The sequence below is a fragment of the Hemicordylus capensis genome, chromosome 2, assembly GCF_027244095.1.
Source record: "Hemicordylus capensis ecotype Gifberg chromosome 2, rHemCap1.1.pri, whole genome shotgun sequence".
Taxonomy (NCBI): Eukaryota; Metazoa; Chordata; class Lepidosauria; order Squamata; family Cordylidae; genus Hemicordylus; species Hemicordylus capensis.
In genome coordinates this window covers 265818346-265841732 of record NC_069658.1, presented here as the reverse complement: position 1 = coordinate 265841732, position 23387 = coordinate 265818346, and the positions used below count along the sequence as shown (strand labels likewise).

Sequence of the window (23387 nt, the reverse complement as noted above, 5' to 3'; positions counted from 1 at the left end):
AGCCTACCTCCTTGCCGCCCTGGTCAGCATCCTACAGGAAGTGGCTGATGCGCGTATGCATGCACGTCGGCCACTTTTGGTAGGTTGCTGACTGGGCCTGTAAGGAGGTAGGCTGCAGCCCCGTGGCAGCAATTTTGGGGAGAGCGCCACAGGGGGAAATGTGGTGGGGGAGGTAAGAGCACCCTCCCTGTGCCTTAAGGAAACCCCCCTGCCTCCAAAACGGCTCGAACGCTGGACATCTGAACTGGTACAGCGGTCCGTAGAAGGACCACTGCACTGGTTCGTGCACATTCCTACTGGCTACACCTGAGCACATGCATTCTGTAACTGGGAAGTCTTTGCCTCTGGAGGGTAGCCAACTCTTTTATGATGATGGTGAATATTTATACACCACTTTATAACCAAAGCTCCCAAAGCAGTTTACACAGAGAAATAATAAATAAATAAATAAATAAATAAAGATAGATGGATCCCGGTCCCCAAAGGGCTCACATTCTACACAGAAATGTAAGATAGACACGAGCAACAGCCACTGGAAGGATGCTGTGCTGGGGTTTGACAGGGCCCATTGCTCTCCCCCTGCTCAATAAAGAAAATCACCACTAACTAGGTGCCTCTTTGCTCAGTTAGCAGGGCTAACTCTGCTCTGGGTCTCCCTGCTATCTGAGGTTAAGTGGGTGGGCATGGGAGACAAGGTCTCCTTAGTTTTGGCATCTTTGTTGTGGAATACCTCCCCAGGAACGTCTGCTGGACCTCAACACTACTCACATTTCATCATTTGTTGAAGATGTGGCTTTTTAAAGAAAGATATGGGTGATAGATTACACGTACTGGGGATGGGGCCATAGCAGGTAAAGCATTTTTGCAGGCAGAAGGACCCAGGTAGGGCTGGATAGACCCTGCAGAGAACCCCTGGAAGCCAGAGGCTACAATTCTGACAATTCTGACAGATGGACCAATATTCCGACTCAGTAGAAGGCAGCTTCCTGTGTGCTAATGACTGCTTGTTGAGGAATTGTTGTTGCTGGCTGCCATGGTTTTGTGGTTGTAACTCTGGTATAATTTACTTTTTTTTTTAAAAGAAAAGTTATGATTGTTGTAATTGCTTATTGTTAGTCACATTGAAGTTAACTTCTCCCTCTCTTTGCACCTTGACCCTGATCAGGGAGTTCCCCTGGACTGTGCAAACACTTCTGGGTTTAAGCACACATCTGAAACATGCAAGTACGTGCACATCTAGCCTAACCTTCAGCTAGTGATCATCACCATACTTCAAGGTAGTGATATGCACCTGTCAAGATGAGCCAGGGCTAAAACTGGAGTCTCCCGTTCTGCACCCTGGTGCCCCTTGTAGTGAGATGGCTCATCACCCTCCATACAGGTGGTCAATAGTCCCTCCTGAGTTAAATATCAATGCTTCCTGGTCAGAGCCTGGTTTACCTGGGCAACAATCAAACTTGGCCTTCCTTGTGTGATTCTCTGGTTTGTGTCCAGTGCTTCTTCCTGACATCTCCTTCCCATCTGCCAGCTTCCCCCAATTTGCTAGCCTGCCCCTCTGCCTCCAGCATCCTCAATGAAATTTTCAGCACAGCCTGCAATAGACTCTACCTGCAGACAGACAGGGAGGTGCACAGAACTACAGACGGCCGATTAGGCAGCAGAGGGGGGTTACCGTTAAGGAGCAGGAAGGGTGCTCTTCTCCCTCACCCCCCATGTTTCTCCGAATCACTGGTGCAGGGCAGCAGCTTACCTCCGTGCTGCCCTGGTCAGCGTCAAACCGGAAGTGCCTGATGCGTGTGGCCTCCCTACTCCTTAAAGGTAACCCCCCGCAGCCAAACTGCTGGACTTTCAAACTGGTTCGGTGGTCCACAAAAGGACTGCCGAACCGATTCGTGAACATCCCTACAGACAGACCCTCTTGAGAATCTGCATTCCATGTACAAGTCTCTTCCCAATCCTGATGGAATTCAGGTTCCTAACTGCAGGTCCTTTCATACTAAGTTGCTTATGGCTTGGTGCAGACAATGCTACCCCAGGGTTTCAGGCTCCTGCCTCACTGATTATGACTTTGACTGAATTTTTTAGCTCCTCCAAACTATATTGTTAGTGAGTAGAGTTTCAACCCTTTCTTCAAATCCAGAAAGCATCGGCCTAGGATGGGGCTTACCCCTTTAAAAGCAGGCTTTTAGCAGATATTACCATTGCCTTATTAAACTTTTATCGATGCCCATAAGAGTTAGAAACTTGGCTTTGTGTTTTTTTAAGAAAGCCAAACTCTCAGGAGTCTAATAAAATGCACAGGAGCCACACTCGAAGTCCAATGTGTTAGTTCAAAATACAATACCAGCCATTGCAAGAAACTAGTGTCATTAAATATTCATTATTTCAGTTGGAAAATGCTCACCTCATACACAGTGAACTGGCTCTGGGCACGGGAGAGCTCTCTGTAGCTTGTGGCAAACTCCCCAATGAAATCGTGGCTGTGGGGCAAAAAAGGAAGAAGCACCGTAGCTCATCACTGATGGTACATCCTAAATCTACAAGATTCATGATAAGGCACAATTTGCTTAAGGATTCAACACAGGCTTCCAGCAAGATGAGGGGGAGGATCCAGGAGTTTGTTTGTTTGTTTATTTATTTATTTATTTAGATGTATGTGTCGCCCTACTCCCATAGGACTCAGGGTGGCTTACAAGCAATAATATACACAACACAACTTCATAAAAATATATCTTACATAGCTTCATAAACCCCAACCCCATACAATACTCATTCCACATGACATAATAACCATAGATTACAAGAGCACTCTACAACCAGCGATCTCAGCGACCGAACACCCGGCGGAACATTTCAGTCTTACATGCCTTATGAAAGGCCAACAGATCATGGAGAGCTCTGATATTATCCGGGAGACATCCAGCCTTTTCCTCTAACAAATCTGCACCATCCACTCAACTCCCAGAGAATGTTGGGATCTTAACTGCTCCACCTGCTCTCATCCACTACGGCAGATTCTCTTTGCTCCAAGACCTAGGCTGGGGGTACACATACAATAGGTGGTAGAGTGAACTGTATCATTTCAGACTGCAGATGGAAGGGTACTATTTCTTTTAATGACCTCCCTATGTGTAACACAACTCCCTGCAAGTAGAGAGCTAGAACAAGAGGGAACATGCTAGCCTAAAACCCTTTCGTCTTCCTAGGTTTTCCCCCACCTCCCTCACTTGCAGGGAAGATTTTTTCCCTTAGAGGAGCATTCAAAAATCTTATCCTGCACCTGCAATCTGAAGTCGATTGTCACCTTACTGTGCTGTATGTGTCAATGGGGTCCTAATCCAAAAAGAACAAAGGGCGTGTTTACACTGGGATTTTGAGAACTGTACAAACCATAATGCTTAAAGCACTTCTATACAATATTTTGAGAGGACCTTGGAAGTGTGGAAAGAGAGAAATGAAAACATTTTGCAGATCGGGTGCCCTCAGAGAGCCATAAGACACAGGTATATTACTGTGTTGCCTCTGGCATCCCTGTCTATCTGGCCACAAGGCATTCTGGTGAGTATTTGAAATGCTTTGTTCATTTACACTATTCATTCAGTACTTTCCTCACTGATTCTTAACCCTTTCAGATTATGTGCCCATTTGTAAATCATATAATGATGTACACAACTCACATGACCTGAATGAGTTGTTCCAACTCTAGTCTCCCACAATTCCTAGCTCTACCTACCCCCAACTTCTGCCTGCTAGTTCCAATCTTAGTTTAGCAGAAAACATCTAAATAAATTCTGAACACGATTTTTTCTGCTTGAGGCTTTAAATATGATCCTGATCTACAGTTTGCTGTGAGGGCTTAGAGCATTTATCAAGAGATTAATCCCCTAAACTTTAGTTGATTGATCAGTGGGAATGCCTTCCAGTTGCTGCCCAGACTTCTGAGCAATGTTTCCAGAAGTTTCCTCTCAGGCCCAACGAAAGAACCAATTGCTGATTTACACATTATGCAGAGTGAAGCAGTAGAACTTTGGACTGTACCACCTCAGACTCCAAGTACGTGGATCATATTTCTGAATGTGCTTCCACATTAAAACTAGCATATCCGTGAGAAAGTTTCAGTGCATTGTTCCTCAGATGTACTAATTTGCTATACTCAGGGAGTTTTCTTCTCAGTGGAGCACTCAACAATGCACCCCTTGCCTCCTATTATGAAGTTGTACAGTCCAGTATTGTACCAACTCAGCATACCACTTCATTCTGCTCAATGTGTAGCTCAACTGAATAAGGCTGGGTCTACACATGCAGTGGAATGAGGTGGGAAATGAGGCGATAGACAGGAATGTATCTGGAACGTATCAACTCGGACTACAGGCAGCATATGCCACTTATGCACTTTTAATAGAAGTGGTTCAAATCATTCTACCACTTCAGCGTTCAACTGCATGTACAGACCAGGCCTTCAGAGAAGGTTCTAAGCCAAACAGACCGGTCACCTCACCTGCCGTCCCGGTCCCAGTCATACACATCGATTTTCACTGTCCTGGAATACAAGTGACAAACGGAGAATGAGAAGAGTTTCCACCACATGTGAAAGATAAAGAAACTCCCCAAGACAACACAGAGTTTATATCCAACATCCTTAAATTCCATTTGGGCCAAATGGTTTCACAGTATCAAGCCCTTACCAGTGCCCATGCGAGTGGGGGGAGCCACCTCCTTCTTTTAAATAGTGGAGGGGGGAGGTTTTCTGGGACAAGCTGAAGAGAAGATGAAGTGGCCTAAGTCCCCACTTCATCTTGGCTCTAGGACTTTAAGGTTACCCTCACTGAGTCCCCTTAATCTGAAAGCAATGGGGGAGATTTTTACCACTGCCTCTGATCTTCTCAGGTGCTCCTCTACCAGTCTCAAAGCCCTCACAAAGGTCTCCCCTCAGAGGCACCCTTGAGCAATCTCTCTAGCAACCTCTGGTCCCAGGCGGAAGCCCTTAAATGCTCACCTGTCATAGTCCCCATTGCACAGGGAACGCACAGGGATGGAGAACGGCTGCCATACTGGATTCAGATTGTTCTTCACCACCTCTGTCTTGTGGCAGATGGTGAACCTGGAACCAGAGGGGGTCATGAAAAAGGGCACAGGAACTCAGAAAGAACAGGAGGGGATTGGTTGGCTGTGGTATTATTCAAGATACCACAAAGGAGAAGCCCTCATAACAATGGGGCATGGGGATGATTATGGGTATTTATTATTATTACTTCTATTTTTATACCACCCTTGGTTCAAAAACTACAGGGCAGTGAATAACAAATAAAAAGAAATAATAAAGATAAATAAAGGCACCCTGAAGATAAAATAGGCACGGCTGCAACCTAAAAAGAGAGAAAGGGGCAACTCACAGGCCAAAAGCTGGGATAAAAAAGGGCAGTTTTCAACCTCTTACAAAGGACTGGGGGAGAGGGAGCCATGCTCAGTTGAGAGCGTGTTCCATAGCCTGGCGGCTATCACTCAAAAGGCTCTCAGCTGGTGCCCACATATGGAGCAGAACCTCCCCAGTCAACCTAGTCAGGCGGGTAGATTCAGCTGGGAGTAGGGGGGGTCTCTAAGGTACCTGGGGCCCAAGCTGTTTAGGGCTTTAAGGGTCATAACCAATACCTTGAACTGTACCCAGAAACAGACTGGCAGTGTATGAGGAAAGGACATTTGGCTATCTCCATGAGGGGCACTATAAAGCAGGACTCTGTCCTGTGCCTTTAAGAACTGCCACGGAAACAGTGGAGAAGATTTTCTCATTTGCAACTTCAGCTTAATTTCCACATGTGTGCTCAAACATACTAAATCTCCACACTCCACAGCTGTATTAAAAACACAGGAGGCCTTTTGTAGAGCCTAGTCCCGGCATGTCTAGTAGTGTCATTTCTGGGAGATGAATAAAGAGAATTTTTTTGTGGCTGCATGAATACGGTGAGAAATGCCCCAGCCCCCTCTGAGCCAAGCTAGAAATGACTGACGGTGAATGCTATAGTTGCTAGGCAATCACGCGGGGTTCCCCTACTTCTTCCTTCCTAGAACCACCAAAAGAGACAGCCAGAGGCTGAAGCATGGTGGCCACGAGCTGCAGTTGCCACTTAGATAAGATCACAAAACCTTTGCTCTGGGTGAATTAATCGAGTTTAGGCTTGCTCAGTTTTGGCCCTCCTACAGATGTTGGCCTACAACTCCCATGATCCCTGGCTATTGGCCACTGTGCCTGTGGATTATGGGAGTTGTAGTCCAAAGTTGAGTGGGCCTGATCTAGCTGCTCCAGGTTAATTCATCCATAGTGAAAGTTTGTGATCTTGTCTGAGTGGCAACAGCAGCTGGTTCATGCTTCAGCCCCTGGCTGTCTATTTTGGTGGTTCTAGGAGAGAAGAGGTAGGGAAACCCATAGTAGTTGCCTGCCTGTCCACAGATACTGCTCTTGAAAACTATGCAAATAAAGATTATCATTCCACTCATAAGTACAGATTGAGAGTGAATCCCATCACCCCCTTTACAACTCCTCATCGGTCCTGAATGCAAGGACAAAAAGGCAGTTAAAATGGGGTTAAGGAGGCAGGGGGTTCTCAATCATGGGTCCCCAAATGCTGCTGGACTACAAATCCCATCATCCCTAGCCACAATGGCCAAATATCATTGTGGCTGGGCATGATGGGAGTTGTAGTTCAACACCTGGAGACCCAAGTTTGAGAACACTCCTCTCCCTGCCCCCCCGCAAGTTAACACATCATTAATCCACATCATGTGACCTTAAGTATGCAGCCTGATCTTCTCAAAGAGCAAGAGAGAGTGACTGAAGCAAAAGGAAGATTTGGAGGGGAAAGACTATATAATTATGACACGTGGACCTAAATGAGAGGGGGCAAAAGGCAGATACAAACCTAGGCCTCTGGCCAAGGAAACCATATTGCCTGGCTGGGGCCTGTGCCTTTAAATTCCTCTGCAGCACACACAGAGGTGGCTGTTCTCTGTTCATATGACAGTGACCATATTACCAGATATGAGGACATTTACATTGCCAGTCTCTTGCCCAACCATATAGTCATATCCTCCAACCGAAGTGTGATGCATGGCTGTCACGCAAGCATGAGGCGGCATTATGGAGGCAGCATCTTAGTGAGGGCACACACAAAGCATGTCCTCAGCTAACTGAGCAGAGAGGCATCTTTTTTAAAGTGGTGATTCTCTTTATTGAGCAGAGGGAGAGCAACTGGCCCTATCCACCCCCAGCACAGCACCACTCATGACTGTTGCTGGTACTTATCTTATGTGTCTCTTTTTTAGATGGTGAGCTCTTTAAGTACAGGGAGCCATTTTATTTATTCATATCTGTGTAAACTGCTTTGATAAGTTTTTTTTTTTTAAGCAGCACATAAAAATTCATCATATTCATGAGACAGGTTGTGGTGTACAGACAGGGTCATGGAGCCTGACAGTGTAGTTCAGCACATCCCCCCCCATGTCCTTTAACCTTGTCCTGGGCAAGAATAAGTGAAATAATTGAAAGTGTTGTCATGGAGGGAAGTGGCGGACAGAAAAGATAAGCCTGCTGGTTCTTATGGAGGCAGCTTCTTGGTGAAATCTAGACAGAATAAGGAATGGAGTGATGTTATCAAGGCAGCTGTGTGCCCCAAGAGCACAAGCACACAAATGTATGCGGCTTAAGTAGGGTGCCATGGCTAAAAAGGGGGTATCTCTTGCGTACGTGCCATCCTCGTTGCTGCGGTAGAAAACAAGGAAGGGGTCAGATTTGCCGAAGAAATCCTTCTTGTCGAGCTTGTTGGCACACAGTTGCATGGTGACAATGTCCTGGAAGGGAAAGGTTGTATCAGATCAAGGGAACGTTGTGGAGAGGACACAATCAGAAACAATATGTGTAGCAGTGGAAGACTGGAGAAGAGAGCAGTGTGGAAAGGGACCCTTAAAGTAGGTAGGTAGAGGTGTGTGTGTGTGTGTGTGTGTGTGTGTGTGTGTGTGTACATATACACACACATGAGGCACCAGTGAAGGCTTAATGTCAGAGCATTATGTTCATAACGGAGACAGATGGTAGTAAGATAAACTGATACAGAAGTGAAAAGGATATTGTAGAACTGGAAAAGGTGCAGAAGAGGACAGCCAAGCTGAGCAGGTGCCTGAAGCATCTTCCTTATGAGGTAAGGCTACAGCATTTGAAGCTTTTTAGCTTAGAAAAAAGGTGACTAAGGGGAGACATGTTAGAGGTTTATAAAATTATGCATGGTCTGGACAGAATGGAGAGGGAGAAGTTCTCTCTCACAACACTAGAATTAGGGGTCATCCCATGAAACTGATTGTTGGGAAATCTAGGAATGACAAAAGGAAGTACATTTTCAACATTTGTAATTAGTCTATGGAATTCTCTGCCATACGATGTGGTGATGGCTACCAGCTCGGATGACTTTAAGTGGGGCTTAGACAAATTCATGGAGGATAAGTCTATCAATGGCTACTGATAGCTACAAGCTACCTCCAGGTTCAGAGAAAGGATGCTTCTGAATATTGGTTGCAGGGGAGCAAGAGAGAGGACATGCCTTCATCTCCTGGTTTGTGGACTTCCCAGAGGCATTGGGTGGGCCATTGTGGGAAACAGGATGCTGGACTAGATAGGCCTTGGGCCTGATCCCACAAAGCATTTCTCATGTTCTTATGGAAAGAAGACTGAGGTAGGTTTTATGGCCTGAGATTGAGCAAGGAAGGTTGGAGTAAGGTAATTTACCAGGTTGGTGTTGTAGTCAGCATTCAGGAAGAAAATGAGGGAGCGTGCGGGAGTAGTGTGTAAAGTGGCTGGATGTGTTAGGCACAGCTAATGTGGATCACCAGAAAACCAAGGTACATATTAAGCAGGAATTCTGTGACTTGAACTACCCCCCCCCCGCACCCTTTTCTTAAAAAAAAGAAGTCATGATTTGGTCAGCTCCAGAGTGGGGAAAAGTCTAATGCTTTGCCCTCATCCCATGACCCGAAACAAAACTCTGCCCCCATCTCCTGAAGCTGGTAGTTGTGCTGGTAGTTGTGCAGGGGGAAACATATAGGCACAAATTGTACCCATGTTTCATTTTCTATGGCTGGCTAGTTGGCTTATTTATAGCAGCTTTTGAAGGTGAGGTGTGATTTAAGTCAGGAAATCCATGGAGTGAGGAGGGGAAAGTGTTTACACCAGGCCTGCTCACCTTAGGCCCCCCAGCTGTTTTTGGATGACAACTCCCATAATCCCCAGCCACAGTAGCCTATAGCCAGGGATTATGCAGGAGGGCCAAAGTTGAACAGGCCTGGTTTACACCACCCTCTCTCCACAGGTAGTTTTTCCTGGACTCAGCTAAGTGAAGCTCAGACTAAACCATCCTTGTAGGGGCTGCTCACCACCCTTTGCTTCCAAACCCCACCTTTTCCTCCCTATGGGTAAATCCACAGATGGTAGGGAATGAACCGGCACTCACTCGACAATTGCTGAGCTCTTCAGCAGACAGCACGATGGTGCCACACTTTTTTCCTGGAATCCCCCTAAAGAAATGCAGACACACACTTAGGGCTGGTTCTAAGGCACTGATCCACCCCGCGTAGCTTGTGCTGGCATTGCTGACACTGGCGTGCTGATACTGGACACAATTGGACTGGAGCACAGGGCAGAAAGTACGAATGTGAGTCTTCTGCTATCAAATAACTGGCATATGCAAAGGGTTTTGGTCAGCAATCAGAGATAGTTGATCCACCATGAACACACGTTGAAAGGACAACAAAAATCCATGCTTGACTGAAAGCAAGACTGGCTCAATTAATCCACATAGTGATCTTGTATGTGTGGCTGTTAAATGTTCTTTACTGTTGTGTGATTGTGAGCTGCCCAGAGAACAATTTGTTATGGGACGGTTAACACAAAGTTGTTTGTTATTATTATTATTATAGCACAATATAAATAGTATTAATTGTTATTATTAATATTAATTGTATTGTTATACCACTGAATTAAAATTTTCTCTAGTTGTTTTATGAAATAAAACCAATAAAATACCAACTGAAACAACTTATTAAAACAGTTAAAACCATTTAAAACCATTAACCTTCACCGGATGTCAACACTGTTGCTGTTATGGGGTACCTCTGTACCCCACATTGGCCAGCCTTGGCAACCATGGCAGAGAGGTACACAGAAGTGTTTACTGCTGAAGGAGTGTCCATTGTGCTTTGCTTTCCTCCTCCTGCTTGATCTTCACACTTACTCGCTTTTCTGTCCTTGCTGGTAGGAAAGGGGCAAGGGAGCCCCATATTGATAGACAATGATGACGGGCTGACATGGGACTCGTTATTTGGAAAGGTCAACAGTGCAAGGACTTGGCAAGAATGCCAAGGTCAAGAAGAGGTTCCTTCCTCTTGATAACGTGTCCAGGGGTGACACAGGGGTCAGATAACATTGTTAGGTGTTAAGGGTTAGTCATTGCTAGGTGAGATTGTTCCAAAGTTGCCATTATGGTACACTTTGAATGCATCCTGACCAATAAGTCACCTACAAGACATAGTAGGGGGTTACAGAAGGGGTAGTCATTGCTAGATGCCAAGAGGTAAAAATGCTGAACTTTTTTTCCAAATTTGCCATTATGGTCAACCCATAATTCAACCAAACAAAACTTGCAGAGACAAACCAAGTCCTAGAATATATTTCACAAAGATAGTGGGGTGTTTTGCAAGTCAACTAACTCAGGGGTTCGACTGTACCCCTGATGGGGCACACTTGTTCCCCAGCAGTTTTTTGTTTTTTTTAATCATGGAGGCAAAACCATTTATGCTAATGACCTGCTCTTCGTAGATTTTGTTTACTGGGGTATCACTGTTAATGTCCTAAATGTACAAAATTTTAGAATTAAGGACATTTAGAATTAAGAACGTTTAGAATTTAGAATGTTTTGAGCCTCTAGAGGTACAGAAATACCCCATGACAGCCGGTGAGGGTTAAAACAGCCATCAAAATAAAATCAAATTCAAAATCAGTGTTTATACAACTTCTGGTTACTGTGTACAATGCGACTCCCAGAATACATTGCTTCCCTCCCTCCTCCACCCCCCCCCCAAAGACCATGAATCAGGAGTTGGGGTCATTCAAGCCACCACTTTCCTCGCCTGAAGGCACAGCGGTAAGAAATACCTGGAGTGACACATTGACCTGAACTTACAAACCAAACTGAAAGTTGCCATTTGGGTGTCGGGACTGGGATGCAGATATGGAGAGCTGCTCTGCTGCTGCATCTCTATGGTGCGAGCCTTATTTGCCTGGCATTGGTCACCACCCAAATGATCACATTCTATTAGAAACAGGGCATGTTGATTGAACCCCACTGGGACTGAGAGAATGCACTAGGGATGGAAGCCAAGCAGAAATATCGGCTGGCTGTCATGGTAGCAATGGCCCTGCTTTCCCTTCACAGCATGGCAAATGCCTGTAATCAGTGTGGTGGCAGAGTCAGAGTGCGAGTGTCTGGGACAGCAGCAACAAGAGACATGCTATGTCAGAAATTATTAGTGATGGAGTGGAAGACTGGTCCCTAAGGGCCGTACATTTGCCCTTGCTGCCAGCTGAAAAGCCAAGGAGGTTCAAGCCAACCCTTGAATAAAAAGCAGAAGGCACTCAGCGAGATAGATGGCCCATGCTAATAGGCTCCATCCTGGATGGGCTCCAAACAAAACCCTCCCCACACAAACCTTCATCCTGGCTTGCTGAACCCGCAAGCCCATATGTAGAACCACCACCACAACTGCACACATGCCTGGAGTAGAGAGATTAAAGTTGCCTTCTGTACACTTGGCAGCCAATGCCCCTCCACAGAGTTGGATTCCACTCTTTACAAGGGCTGCCAACCAATTACATTCTTTAATCAATCAACTAGGCAGCTTTGAACTGGTCAATTAATTACTTGACTTGTAAGAAGTACGTTTTGGTAATTTTTTGAAGTTGGAAGTGCCCTTTTCAGAATCCTGAAACAGTGGCGTAAGGAAAACACCGGCAGCCCCCACCGTCCCAGCCACACCCCCAACGTCTGAAGTCAGACATCTGATGTCAGATGTGCAGGGGGCATGGTCGCATTTGCATACAGAATGAGGCCCACCTGTACTGTGCAAGATTCTCATTTAAAAGACAGACTGACAAATGACAACGCTGGTGTTGCAATAGCAGCCATGAATTCTCCCCTTGGCTAAGTAGGTCCACCCTGGTTTGCATTTGGATGGGTTTCTGCCAGTCAGTGTAGACAATACTCAGCCGGATGGACCAAGAGTCTGATTCAGTACCAGGAAGGTTCCGATGTAACCACTAGGGATGTGCAAAATGATTTGGGTACAAATTGATTTGTACTCAAATCTAGTTGATTCAAGTGATTTGGAGACAAAACAAATCACTCCTGTGGTCCATTGGCTAGATTTGGATCCAAACTGAATTGCGCCTGATTAGATTCAAATCAATTCGAGATTCGGATCCTTCCTGTTAATTTTCCCAGATTCCCAGCTAAGCTCTAGCCCTTGTAGAAGTGGAGTTATGGAGCAAAATGTGTGGTCACTATTTTTCAAGTGTTTGGATTCTTTGGTGTATAATAACTTTCCCTCAATGAATCCCTATGAGGATTCATTACGCACCTTCATTTCTTCTATTCAGTTTGACTGTCTTTTGGACAGTGGAACATAGGAAGCTGCCATATACTGAATCAGACCATTGGTCTATCTTATTCAGTATTGACTTCACAGACTGGCAGCGGCTTCTCCAAAGTTGCAGGCAGAAACCTCTCTCAGCCCTATCTTGGAGACGCCAGAGAGGAAACTTGGAACCTTCTGATGCTTTTCCCAGAGCAGCTCCATCCCCTACAGGGAATATCTTGCAGTGCTCTTACTTCTAGTCTCCCATTCATTTGTAACCAGGGTGGACCCTGCTTAGCTAAGGGGACAAGTCATGCTTGCTACCACAAGACCAGCTCTCCTCCCATGACAGTGCCAACTGTCAACTGCTGTGTGCCAACTACACACCCCCTCCCATCCACAAGGCAGTGGGTTACTACTCAGTTTATGTTCTAGGATTTTGTTCAAGTGTTTAGGCCAGGGCTGCTCAACTTTGGCCCTCCTGAAGATGTTGGCCTACAACTCCCATAATTCCTGGCTTTTGGCCATTGTGTCTGGGGGATTATGGGAGTTGTAGTTCAAAAGCAGCTGGGCGGGAGCTAAGTTGTGCAGGCCTGGTTTAGGCTCTTTGGTGTCTAATAACCTTTCCTCATAATGAATCCCTATGAGGATTCATTACACACCAAAGAGTCTAAACACCTCAAAAATTCCTAAAATAGTACCTACAGGTACCCAGTGGCTTGTAGGTTGGGGGGTAGTTGGAACATGGGATGCCTCTAATTCCCCACCCCCACCTGCAAAGCAGTGGGGTCAAGATGAAGGTGTGTAATGAAGACACCAAAGAATCTAAACACTTCAAAAAGACGTAAAAAGATAAATTGAGTATCCAAGTGTGTGTGGGGTGTGTGTGTGTGTGTGTGTAGTTGACACATGGCAGTTGACAGTTTGCACTGTCCAGTGATAGTCAAAATGAAAAGAAGAAACGAAGGCGTATAATGAACGAAGGCGTATAATGAATCCTCATAGGGATTCATCATGAGGAAAAGTTATTAGATACCAAAGAATCTAAACATTTCAATATTCCTAAAAATTAAAATGAGTACCCCACTGCCTTGCAGGTGGGGGGAGGGTGTAGCTGACACATGGCGGTTGACAGTTGGCACTGTCCAGTGACAGTCAAAATGAACAGAAGAAGTGAAGTTGTGCAATGAATCCTCATAGGGATTCATTATGAGGAAAAGTTATTATACACCAAAGAATCTGAACACTTGAAAAATAATGACCGCACATTTTGCTCCCTAACTCAACTTCTACAAGGACTAGAGCTTAGCTTTTTTTTTTTTTTTAAATGAAAGCTGGAGATCCATGTTAGAGTTAGGATATGGCAACGTCGAATCTCCATTATTTCCTATGGCGGAAATGTTCAAAATAAGTAAAAACTAAAGAAATTCAGTAAAAATCAACCAAGTGTCCCACTGCCTTGAAATCTGGGTGGTAGATGGCACCCATGGGGACCTACCTACCACCCAAATGTGGTGCCCCAAGGACCTTGTTAAGTGGTCCGAATTAATCTCAATCCAAATCCAATCAAAGCAAATACAAATAGAATCTGGGGTGATTGGTGGATAGATTTGGACATAAAACATATCAGGGGTGATTTGTTTTGGGTACAAATCAAATCAAAAACATTGATTTGCGCACATCCCTAGTAACCACCCATGGTCTCAGTGTAAAGACTGGCAAGCAGTATGTCCACTCCTGCATTTGTTAGATGCTGGTCTGAAAAGGCTCAACCCGTTTTAATTGAAACACCAGCCGGGCTTCCCCGCGGAACCCTGCCAGACCTCATGACTTACGTGAGTGGTCGCTCCAGGCGGCCTCTTTGGGAGCCGATTACCTCACCCAGGGCCACAATGGTCTGTCCTAAGAAGTCCTGCCAGAGAGAGGGAGAGAGGTGACTGGAGCTCAAAACAACTGGGGTGGAGAAACCCTCTCTGTGCCTCATCACATTGCCAAAGATCTCATTGCCTACAGCCCACCTAACGACGCTGGCACCCCTGGCTTGCAGTGAATTCCCACAGGTACTTTTTCCTCTTCCTCACCAGCCCCATGAACCCTGACGTGCCTGGACAGACCTTCTGTGTCTCACTTGCTCCTGTCTTCAGTGTGAGCAGAGAGAGCATCAGCACAGGCTGAAGGTCAGGGGCTCAGGGTCACCAGTGCTCCAGGATTGACCTGGAGTTTCCAGGGATCAGTGTCAATCTCCAGGAGACTATTGAAAGCAATCCTGGGGATTTTAATGACCTGTGGGAAATATTGGGCGGCGGAGGGAATCTCCAGGAATAGTTTCAGTTAGCAACTGTACTGGTCTTATGTGTGGGTCTGAATAGGGAAGAGATACTCTGAATGAGAACCTCTAGTCTCTTACAAAGCACCGTACACTGATACTCTTATAATGGCATGAACTGACATCTCTGAACAATCTATAAACACTGAGCTCGGTTCAGGCTTCTCTCCTGCTACTGGCAGATACACTGCACAAGGGTACATCAGTCAGTTACATTGCATGCATGCAAGTTACACAAATTGTTCACACTGCAGCTCAGTGGTGGAGCATCTGCTTTGCATGCAGAAGGTGCGAGGTTCAATCCCTGGAGGCATCTCCAAGTAGGGCTGGGAGAGCCTCCTGCCTGAAACCTTGGAGAAGCCGCTGCCTGTCAGTATAAAGTAGAGAATACTGAGCTAGATGGATCAACAGCATAAAGCAGCTTCCTATGAACGCACAAATGATGTTGCACAAGAGTAAGCCCAGTATCTCCAATGGGCATGTGTAATATAATTTGCACAGTTTGCATAACTAGCACAACTTGTGTGCATGCAACATAATACTGGGCTGACACACCCTTGCCCCAAGCAGGCTAGTTCCGGCCAAACAGCATTCTACCACTTGAGCACAAGAGGGCAGTGTGACCCCTGCAGAGGAGGTCAGAGGCAACTTACCTTCTACAGGTCATGTTGAGCAAAGCAGCATGGAAAGAAAAGTTAGGACAACAATGTTAGTGGCTTCACTTGCATTTGTCCTGACAAGCCCATGGAGAACTTCCTTACCCCATTTCCGCTGTGATTGGGAACTGTCTCATCTTCTGGCTCATCTTGCCCTACAGGTGAATCTGCTAAAGGAACAAAGCAAAGCCAACCCCATGCAACACTCAGGCTCCCATTTTGCTGAACAGGCAGAGGCATATATTGGAGCTACAATTTTCTCAGACAGCATCCTCTCCCCATAGGCAGAGGTATGCAGAACTGCATGATGGAAGGTGACAGTTCCAGATGCCAAGAGGCTTGCTGTGCCGTTAAGAATTGCACTGAAACAGAATTTCACTTGATGTGGCTTTCATGAGGGTACAGCATCAAAGCTTTATCAGGACTTCTAGTATAAAATACCTCTGTTTTTCACTATTTTGCAATGCAAACTAAAGGAGCTATACAGAACTTTCACAACACGAGAGGCCAAGCGATAGAGCAGTGCTACTCTGCTTCCATACAGAATCATAACCAGCGGCAATTTCAGCTTAATGCAGGACGTTTAGCTGTGTGCAGTTTTTCTACCTCTATGGTGGTGGCTTTTGCTGCTTTGTGGGAGAAAGGTGCATATTTTTTAGCCTACTTTCCAGTAGGCTTATGAGAGCACCCGGCATTCTGTGTGTGTGTGTGTCCCATCAACTTCGCAATGCCTAGACCAATATAAGCCAAATCGGGTACAGTTGTAGGGACACATACGGACACCTCAACGGTGTAGTGTATGATGATGTCATCCACCCTGATCCAAGATGAAAAACGCGTAAACTTTGGATGCGCAAGTGGGCTAACCTTTGAACAGCTTAACTGATTTGAACCAAATTGGCTACAGCTTTAGGGATACATAGGGATGCCCAAATGGCGTGGTGTATGATGATGTCATCCACTCCAATTCAAGATGGCAGCCATGTGAACATCCGAGGCGCAAGCGGGCTAATTTGTGGACTGTCTAACTGATTTAAACCAAATTGCATACAGTTACAGTGAGTGACACACAGGGACACCTCAATGACATAGTTTGTGATGATGTCATCCACATCCAAGATGGCGGACACGTAAATTTTGGAGGTGCAAGTGGGCTAACTTTTGAAATGCTTAACCAATTTGAACCAAATTTGCTACAGCTGTTGGGACACATAGGGTCACCTCAACAGCATAGATTGTGACAATGTCATCCAACCCAATTCAAGATGGCAGACACATAAGCTTTTGAGGCACAAGTGCACTAACTGATTTGAACCAAATTTGCTACTGCTGTATGGGCACAGATGTCCCAATGGTGTAGTTTGTGATGATGTCATTCACCTTGATCCAAGATGGTGGACAGGTGAACGTTTGAGGCACAAGTGCACTAACTTGAGGACTGTCTAACCCATTTGGACCAAATTTGATACAGCTGTAGTGAGTGACACTCAGGGACACCTCAGTGGTATAGTTTGTGATGATGTTCTCCACCCTGATCCAAGATGGTGGATGCATGAACATTTGAGGTTCAAGAGATCTAACTTGTGAACCTCAATTTTAACCAAATTTAGTCCAGTTGTTGATTGATTAAGTGCCATCAAATCAAAGTCGACTCTTAGTGACCACATAGACAGATTCTCTCCAGGATGATTTGTCTTCAACTTGGCCTTTGGCCTTTAAGGTCTCTCAGTGGTGCATTCACTGCTGTTGTAATCGAGTCCATCCACCTTACTGCTGGTCGTCCTCTTCTTCTTTTTTCAGCTTTCCACAGCATTATAGACTTCTCAAGGAAGCTGGGTCTTCGCATAATGTGCCCAAAGTATGATAGTTTGAGCCTTGTCATTTGTACCTTGAGTGAAAATTCTGGATTGATTTGTTCTATGATCCATTTGTTTGTTTTCCTGGCTGTCCATGGTATCCTCAAAAGTCTTCTCCAGCATCAAAGTTCAAAAGCGTCAATGCTTTTTCTATCTTGCTTCTTCAAAGTCCAGCTTTAACATCCATAGAGTGTCATGGGGAAAACCATTGTCTAAACTATTCTAATCTTTGTAGGTGTAGACATGTCATGGCATCTAAATATCCTTCCCAAGGCTTTCATTGCAACCCTATCAAGTGCTAGTCTGCAGCATATTTCTTGACTGCTGGATCCTTTACTGTTGACAGTCGATCCTAAAAGGCAGAAGCTATCCACCACTTCAGTGTCTTCATTGTCAATTCTGAGGCTGGTTGCTGTACCCATTGTCATTAGTTTAGTCTTCTTGACATTTAGTCGTAGATTATCCACATCCTCAGCTATCAGAGTGGTGTCATCAGCGTAGCGCACATTATTGATGTTTCTTCCTCCGACTTTAAAACCACGCTCATCTTCTTCCAATCCTGCTTCTCTGTGTTCAGCATATGAATTGAATAAAGAAGGAGAAAGTATACAGCCTTGTCTTACTCCTTTGCCAATGTGGAACCAGTCTGTTTCACCATGTTCTGTCTGGACTGTGGCTTCCTGTCCTGTGTATAGGTTTCTCATGAGAACAATGAGATGTTCTGGGACACCCATTTTCCTAAGGATATTCCACAACTTGATATGGTTGATGCAACTGAAGCATTTTCTGTAGTCGATAAAGCACATATTGACTACTTTTTTGTATTCTCTGGCTTTCTCAATTATCCAGCATGCATCAGCAATGATGTCTCTTGTTCCTCGGCCTTTTCTGAAACCGGCTTGAACATCCAGCATTTCCCTTTCCACATAGAACTCTAATCTGCATTGGATGATCCCAAGCATTATTTTGCTAGTCCAGTTGTAGAGACAGTGAAAGGAAAGTAGGCTGATTAGTTCTTACTAGAATAACTTGTTTCATTTTATGCCATTCTTAGGCACTGGGGCCCTTTCAGCATCTGGACATGGAAATCCTCCAGTATACGATGAAAGCAGTATAAGAAATACAGGAAGCAGGGCAGAGATCATACCCACATGCCTGAGGTTTGCAAGCTAAGGCAAATAATGTATAGGGGATGAAGTATGGTTAGATGTAGGTCTTATGGGGGCCTGCATAAGAGAAGTGTTGAGCCAGGAGCCAGTGTGGCACAGTAGTTAGTGTAGTAGCTAGAATTTGGAGGGCCTGGGTTCAAATCCTGCCCCACCCCCCCAGTCATGAAGCTCACTGGGTGACAATGGGCTAGTCACCTTTCCTCAATCTAACCTATCTCGAGAATTGTTGTGAGGAACAAATGGGGAGGAGGACCATGTATGCTTCTGTGAACTTGCTGGAGGAAAGGCAGGATAGAAATGCAATCAATTTGCATACACAGTGCTGTTTGTTTTATGCATTTCTATGATGTTTCAATAAAAGCTATACAAATGGCATGGATACTGTGTTTCCCTTTCAAAAAATGCAACACACTGGTTCTACACAATCATTAGAATCTAGGTTAATGGTTTAATGCCAAGATGATTTATGGCTCGAGATGCATCTGAGATTCCTGCCTTGGCATGGGTTCACACAATCATGCTAACGTTGCTAACCCACATTAAATCTAGATTCAAATGATTGTGTGAACCAAGCCATTCTTTCTCTCTTTCAGCTGTAAGAGACTTTTTGGAATCTTGGCAAAAGAGATTCTTTGGAATCTTGTGGGTGGGCTCTGACTGTAAGAAACTTGCGTGGAAGTCCTTGGAGAAAGGACAATAGTGTACTCACATGCTTGGGGAGGATGCAGGTCTTTGAGTCCACATTGTAACTGGAGAAGCACAAAGCAAAAAATAAATTAATTAATGCCTTGGCCTTAGGACACTCCCAGATCTCGACCTGGAACAGGGTTTTGCAGGGAATAGGATTACTAGGTGGGAGAAGTGTGAACTAAGTGTCAGAGAGTGTTCATTGTCTGTTGAACTTCGTTGAATTCAGGTGCCACACAAATATTGGTAACTTAATTTTTATTTACAGGGTTCTACAAAGCATTCAGGCAGGACTCCTAACACAGGCCTGCAGTGCGTTTTTCCTACTCTAAGGGATAAGACAGAGGGCCAGATCTGAACTATAACAAAGAGGACAATGCTGTTCATTCACTGTATCGGAATATAATGCAGGGGTGATGAAAGAGGTAGAAGGGGATCAAGCTGGAATAGGAGGACGTGGAGCAGAAGTAACTTGAATTTTGTGTCCAATTCTGGACACAGCACTTAGGAAGGACATTGAGAAGCTGGAATGGATTCAGGGGAGGACAGTAAAGATGGTGAAGGTTCTGGAAACCAAGTCCAATGAGGAATGGTCAAAGGAGCTGGGTCTGTTTAGCCTGGAGAAGGGGAGAAGAGACATGACAGCCATCTTAAAATATCTGAAGGCCTGTAACACCAAAGGAGGAGTGGACTTGTTCTCTCTTGCCCCTGAGGGCAGGACCAGAACCAGGATCAATAACTAGATGATCCTGGTTAAATGCTGCTTCTCCCCCAGAGGTTTGATCAGGATTACCCAGAAATCCCAGGCTCTCACATCATACTCCACTGAAGTGTGCAGGAATTGGGGATCACCGTTAACTTTTTTAACTGGGCTCCTCGTCATTGTGAGAAAGACCACAATTGCTTTGATCGTGAGAACCAGCCCCAAGAGCGGTTCAACAGCAGAACAGTCTGCGTCAACTGTGGTGGGTTCTGCTTTGCAGAGGTTTTCAAACGGAGGCTGGGTGCCCACCACACCTGCCAGGGAGGCTGCAGCAATTTCCTGCTCTGAGTGAGGGGGTGGGGGAGGTGGACGAGGAGACCTCCAAGGTCCCTTCCAGCTCTAACTGTCAATGATTCTATGAACTCACACATTGAAACGGAGGTTCTGCTTCTCCTCGAAGTAATAGTCAAGTACAAACTTCCGGACAAAGTCTGGGTTCAGAGTGTTGTCGATCACTTCTGTGCGGCCAAACTAGAGGGGAAAGGAAACACAGGGCAGGAAAGGGGCAGCAGCATAAACCTTGTCTATCCATACAGTTGTGTGGAAGACGTGACCGGGAGGGCCTCTGGTCTCATTTCCACCCCCTCCTAATCCCCAGCCTCGGATTAAACTAAAGCAGAGGGAGGAGGAGGGCTGTTTGTCACAGAGGCCTGCATAACCTTGCCAGCAGGGATTAAATCGCTTTGGATGCAGCTATGGCCGCAAGCCCGGGCCAAAGCAGGGCCGTCCCCCAGCAAGAGGGTCCACGGATCAGTGGATGCTGCAGCTGCTGTTGGAGCTGGGAAAGAATTTAGGGGCCAGGCCCCAGGAAAGCAGCCAATCTGCCTCGTCTCCTCCTTGACTGGAAAGAGCTCAGAGTCCCAGTATTTATAGCTGTCAATGGCAACGTTGCTTGGATTGGGTGGAGGGAGAGGTAGGCAGTGGGCAGCCGTCAAGCCTGTGAGAAAGCCCTCCCCCACGAGGACTAGGAAACCCATCAGCAAAGGGAGGCTGAGTTGCCAGGGTGGTCTGCAGGGGCGTAACTACTATTACGCAAGGAGAGGCGGCTGCCTGGGGGCTCCCACGCCTCAAGGGGCCCCCCAGAGGCAAGTCACATGGCTATGTATTGTGAAGAGTGTGTGTGTGTGTGTGTGTGTGTGTGTGTGTGTGTGTGTGTGTGTGTGTGTGTATCAGCGAGAGGCCCATTTTAAAATTTTGTCTCTGGGCCCACTCCAGCCTTGTTACGCCCCTGGTGGTCTGCATCTACAACAAGGGTCTTTCCTTCCTATGCATCCAGGTGTGCTACACCAAGCCAGGGAACTAAAAGGTGAAGGCAGAGGTTGTGCTGTCGAGTCAGTGTCGACACCTGGCGACCACCAAGAGCCATGTGGTTTTTTTGGTAGAATTCAGGAGGGGTACTAAAAGGGGGTCACAACTACTTACCTCTCGCCATTCCTTCTCTGCAGATCCTTGGACATACAGAATCACAACTGTAAGGATTGATGGATAACAAAACACATTCAGGGCAGGGTTTGCTTGCTTTAACGTATTCCCTTTCTCCTATGTAATTGCATGGTGGGCCCCCCCCCCAATTCATACATGTACAATCATTCCCACACACAAACCCCACCCCACGTAAGAGTGTACCTATACTGATATGCACATTCAGTTTAATGTTTTAGTAGGGCTCCTGTCACAATTACAACAAAGCCCCAAGGCCTAAGCACACATTACAGAGACACACTTCTAAGAGATCCCTGACTGCCTCTCTCTTTCTAAGAAAACCAGCTTCAAGAGGGGGCAATTTGGAGTGAAACAGGAGTGGAGAAAGGGGGTGCTTATCAAATCTTATCCTATTAAGGTGTTGTTGGGTAGGTGGTTTGTTGAATTCTCAACTCCAGGACAAAGGCTTCAGCTGGTTTTCATACAGAGAAATCACACAGCCATAAAACCATTGCAAACAAATATAATCACAAGTCAATAAAAACACATTGCTACCAATCTGGGGGTCTGATTACTGTGAGTCGCCTCTTGCTATGGTTTTGCCATAACACAGGGCAAAACCTGGATCCCCAGATGTTGCTGGACACTGTAGCTGGGGATTATGGGAGGAACCGATGTGTGGGGAGACAGAGAGGGACTGAGTTCTGGGGAAAGATGAGACAGAAACAGAACCGAAAGCTGACTGAAGGCACCTTAAGGATGCAGAAGTGTCTCTTTAGAGATCTGATATGCCCTGAGAATGTTTTAACGAAAGGCGGTATAAAAATTTAATGCTAGGTAGAAAAAAAAATATGCCTATGAACTGTTGCTAACTTGTAGGAGCCCACTGCTGTTTGCTTCCACCTGATGCTCAACTTGCACATTTGTAAATTAACCAAATATTAAACATTAGGCCTGAACCTAAGGGGGATACTCGTGAGTCAAATAGGCCGTAACCCAAAATTTGGCTTTTAAAAAGCCAAATCTGGCAACAGAGCCATAAACCACCTGCGATTTGTTCTCCAAAAGAAGCCCAAACCAGGTAACTGTTTGGGAAAGTGAGGAATGCATATAACATTACAAAAAAGCCCAAACCCTTTCGTGTAATACCAAGTGCCACAGACCTGTCTAAAGATCTATCTACAGAACAAGAACCAAACACACTTTATAGCTAATAAGTTCCAGAATGGCACTCACGGCAGCCTGTTGCAGCCAATGCAACCATCTTTGGCACCTTAAAGACTTATTTTAGCATAAGCTTGTATGGACTGGAGCTCACCATGCCTCTGATGAAGTGGGCTTGACTCTACAAAAGCTCATGCTAAAACAACATGGATGGCATTTAATGTGCCACAAGACTCTTCACTATGTTTAGCGTTTCCTGCACAAACTGTGAAAAAGCTGGGTACTGAAGTGTATCACGGGGCAGTCAGTTCCAAAGGGTCAGGTCTCCAGAGAGAACACATTGCCCCAACTCTCTCTCTCAGTCCTGCTTCATGCCTGAATCTGACGGCTCCAGACAGTCTTCATGGCAACTGGACAGAAAGGGGGTCCCCAACATACGCAGGACCCTGCTGGTTCAGGGCTTTAGAGGCCTGTGTCTGGAAGCCAACTGTCAGTCTGAATCTAGAGATGTAGCAGCCAAGGAATCAAACATCCTCTGGCAGGGGGAAATGCAGTGGTGGGGTAGGTCAGCTGGAGGTGAAAAGCAGTGGGTGAGGAAAGCGTTAAATACTCTCTTCCTGACTGCTGCTTGCCTGATGCTAATGGCCCCTTCTTTGTCACTTTGCAGTGGAGAGA

At 45.7% G+C, this 23387-nt stretch overlaps 1 protein-coding gene across 4 annotated transcripts in view; it reads right to left on the bottom strand.

Annotated features, from left to right (window-relative positions):
• The window catches only part of CPNE9 (copine family member 9), a 61942-nt gene that overhangs the window by 14848 nt on the left and 23707 nt on the right, over positions 1–23387 (bottom strand). The window contains exons 3-12 of one of the 4 annotated variants that reach the window (XM_053297993.1): positions 21549–21595; positions 20494–20597; positions 19386–19425; positions 15649–15651; positions 14505–14581; positions 9492–9555; positions 7739–7842; positions 4997–5101; positions 4499–4540; positions 2405–2480 (exon numbers count right to left, since the gene is read on the bottom strand). In XM_053297993.1, the coding sequence (XP_053153968.1) occupies positions 2405–2480; positions 4499–4540; positions 4997–5101; positions 7739–7842; positions 9492–9555; positions 14505–14581; positions 15649–15651; positions 19386–19425; positions 20494–20597; positions 21549–21595 (662 nt within the window). Of the gene's footprint in view, positions 1–1440; positions 1554–2404; positions 2481–2867; positions 3017–4498; positions 4541–4996; positions 5102–7738; positions 7843–9491; positions 9556–14504; positions 14582–15648; positions 15652–15756; positions 19354–19385; positions 19426–20493; positions 20598–21548; positions 21596–23387 lie in introns of those variants that run through there. The other 3 variants (XM_053297989.1, XM_053297990.1, XM_053297991.1) reach the window with 3 other exon arrangements.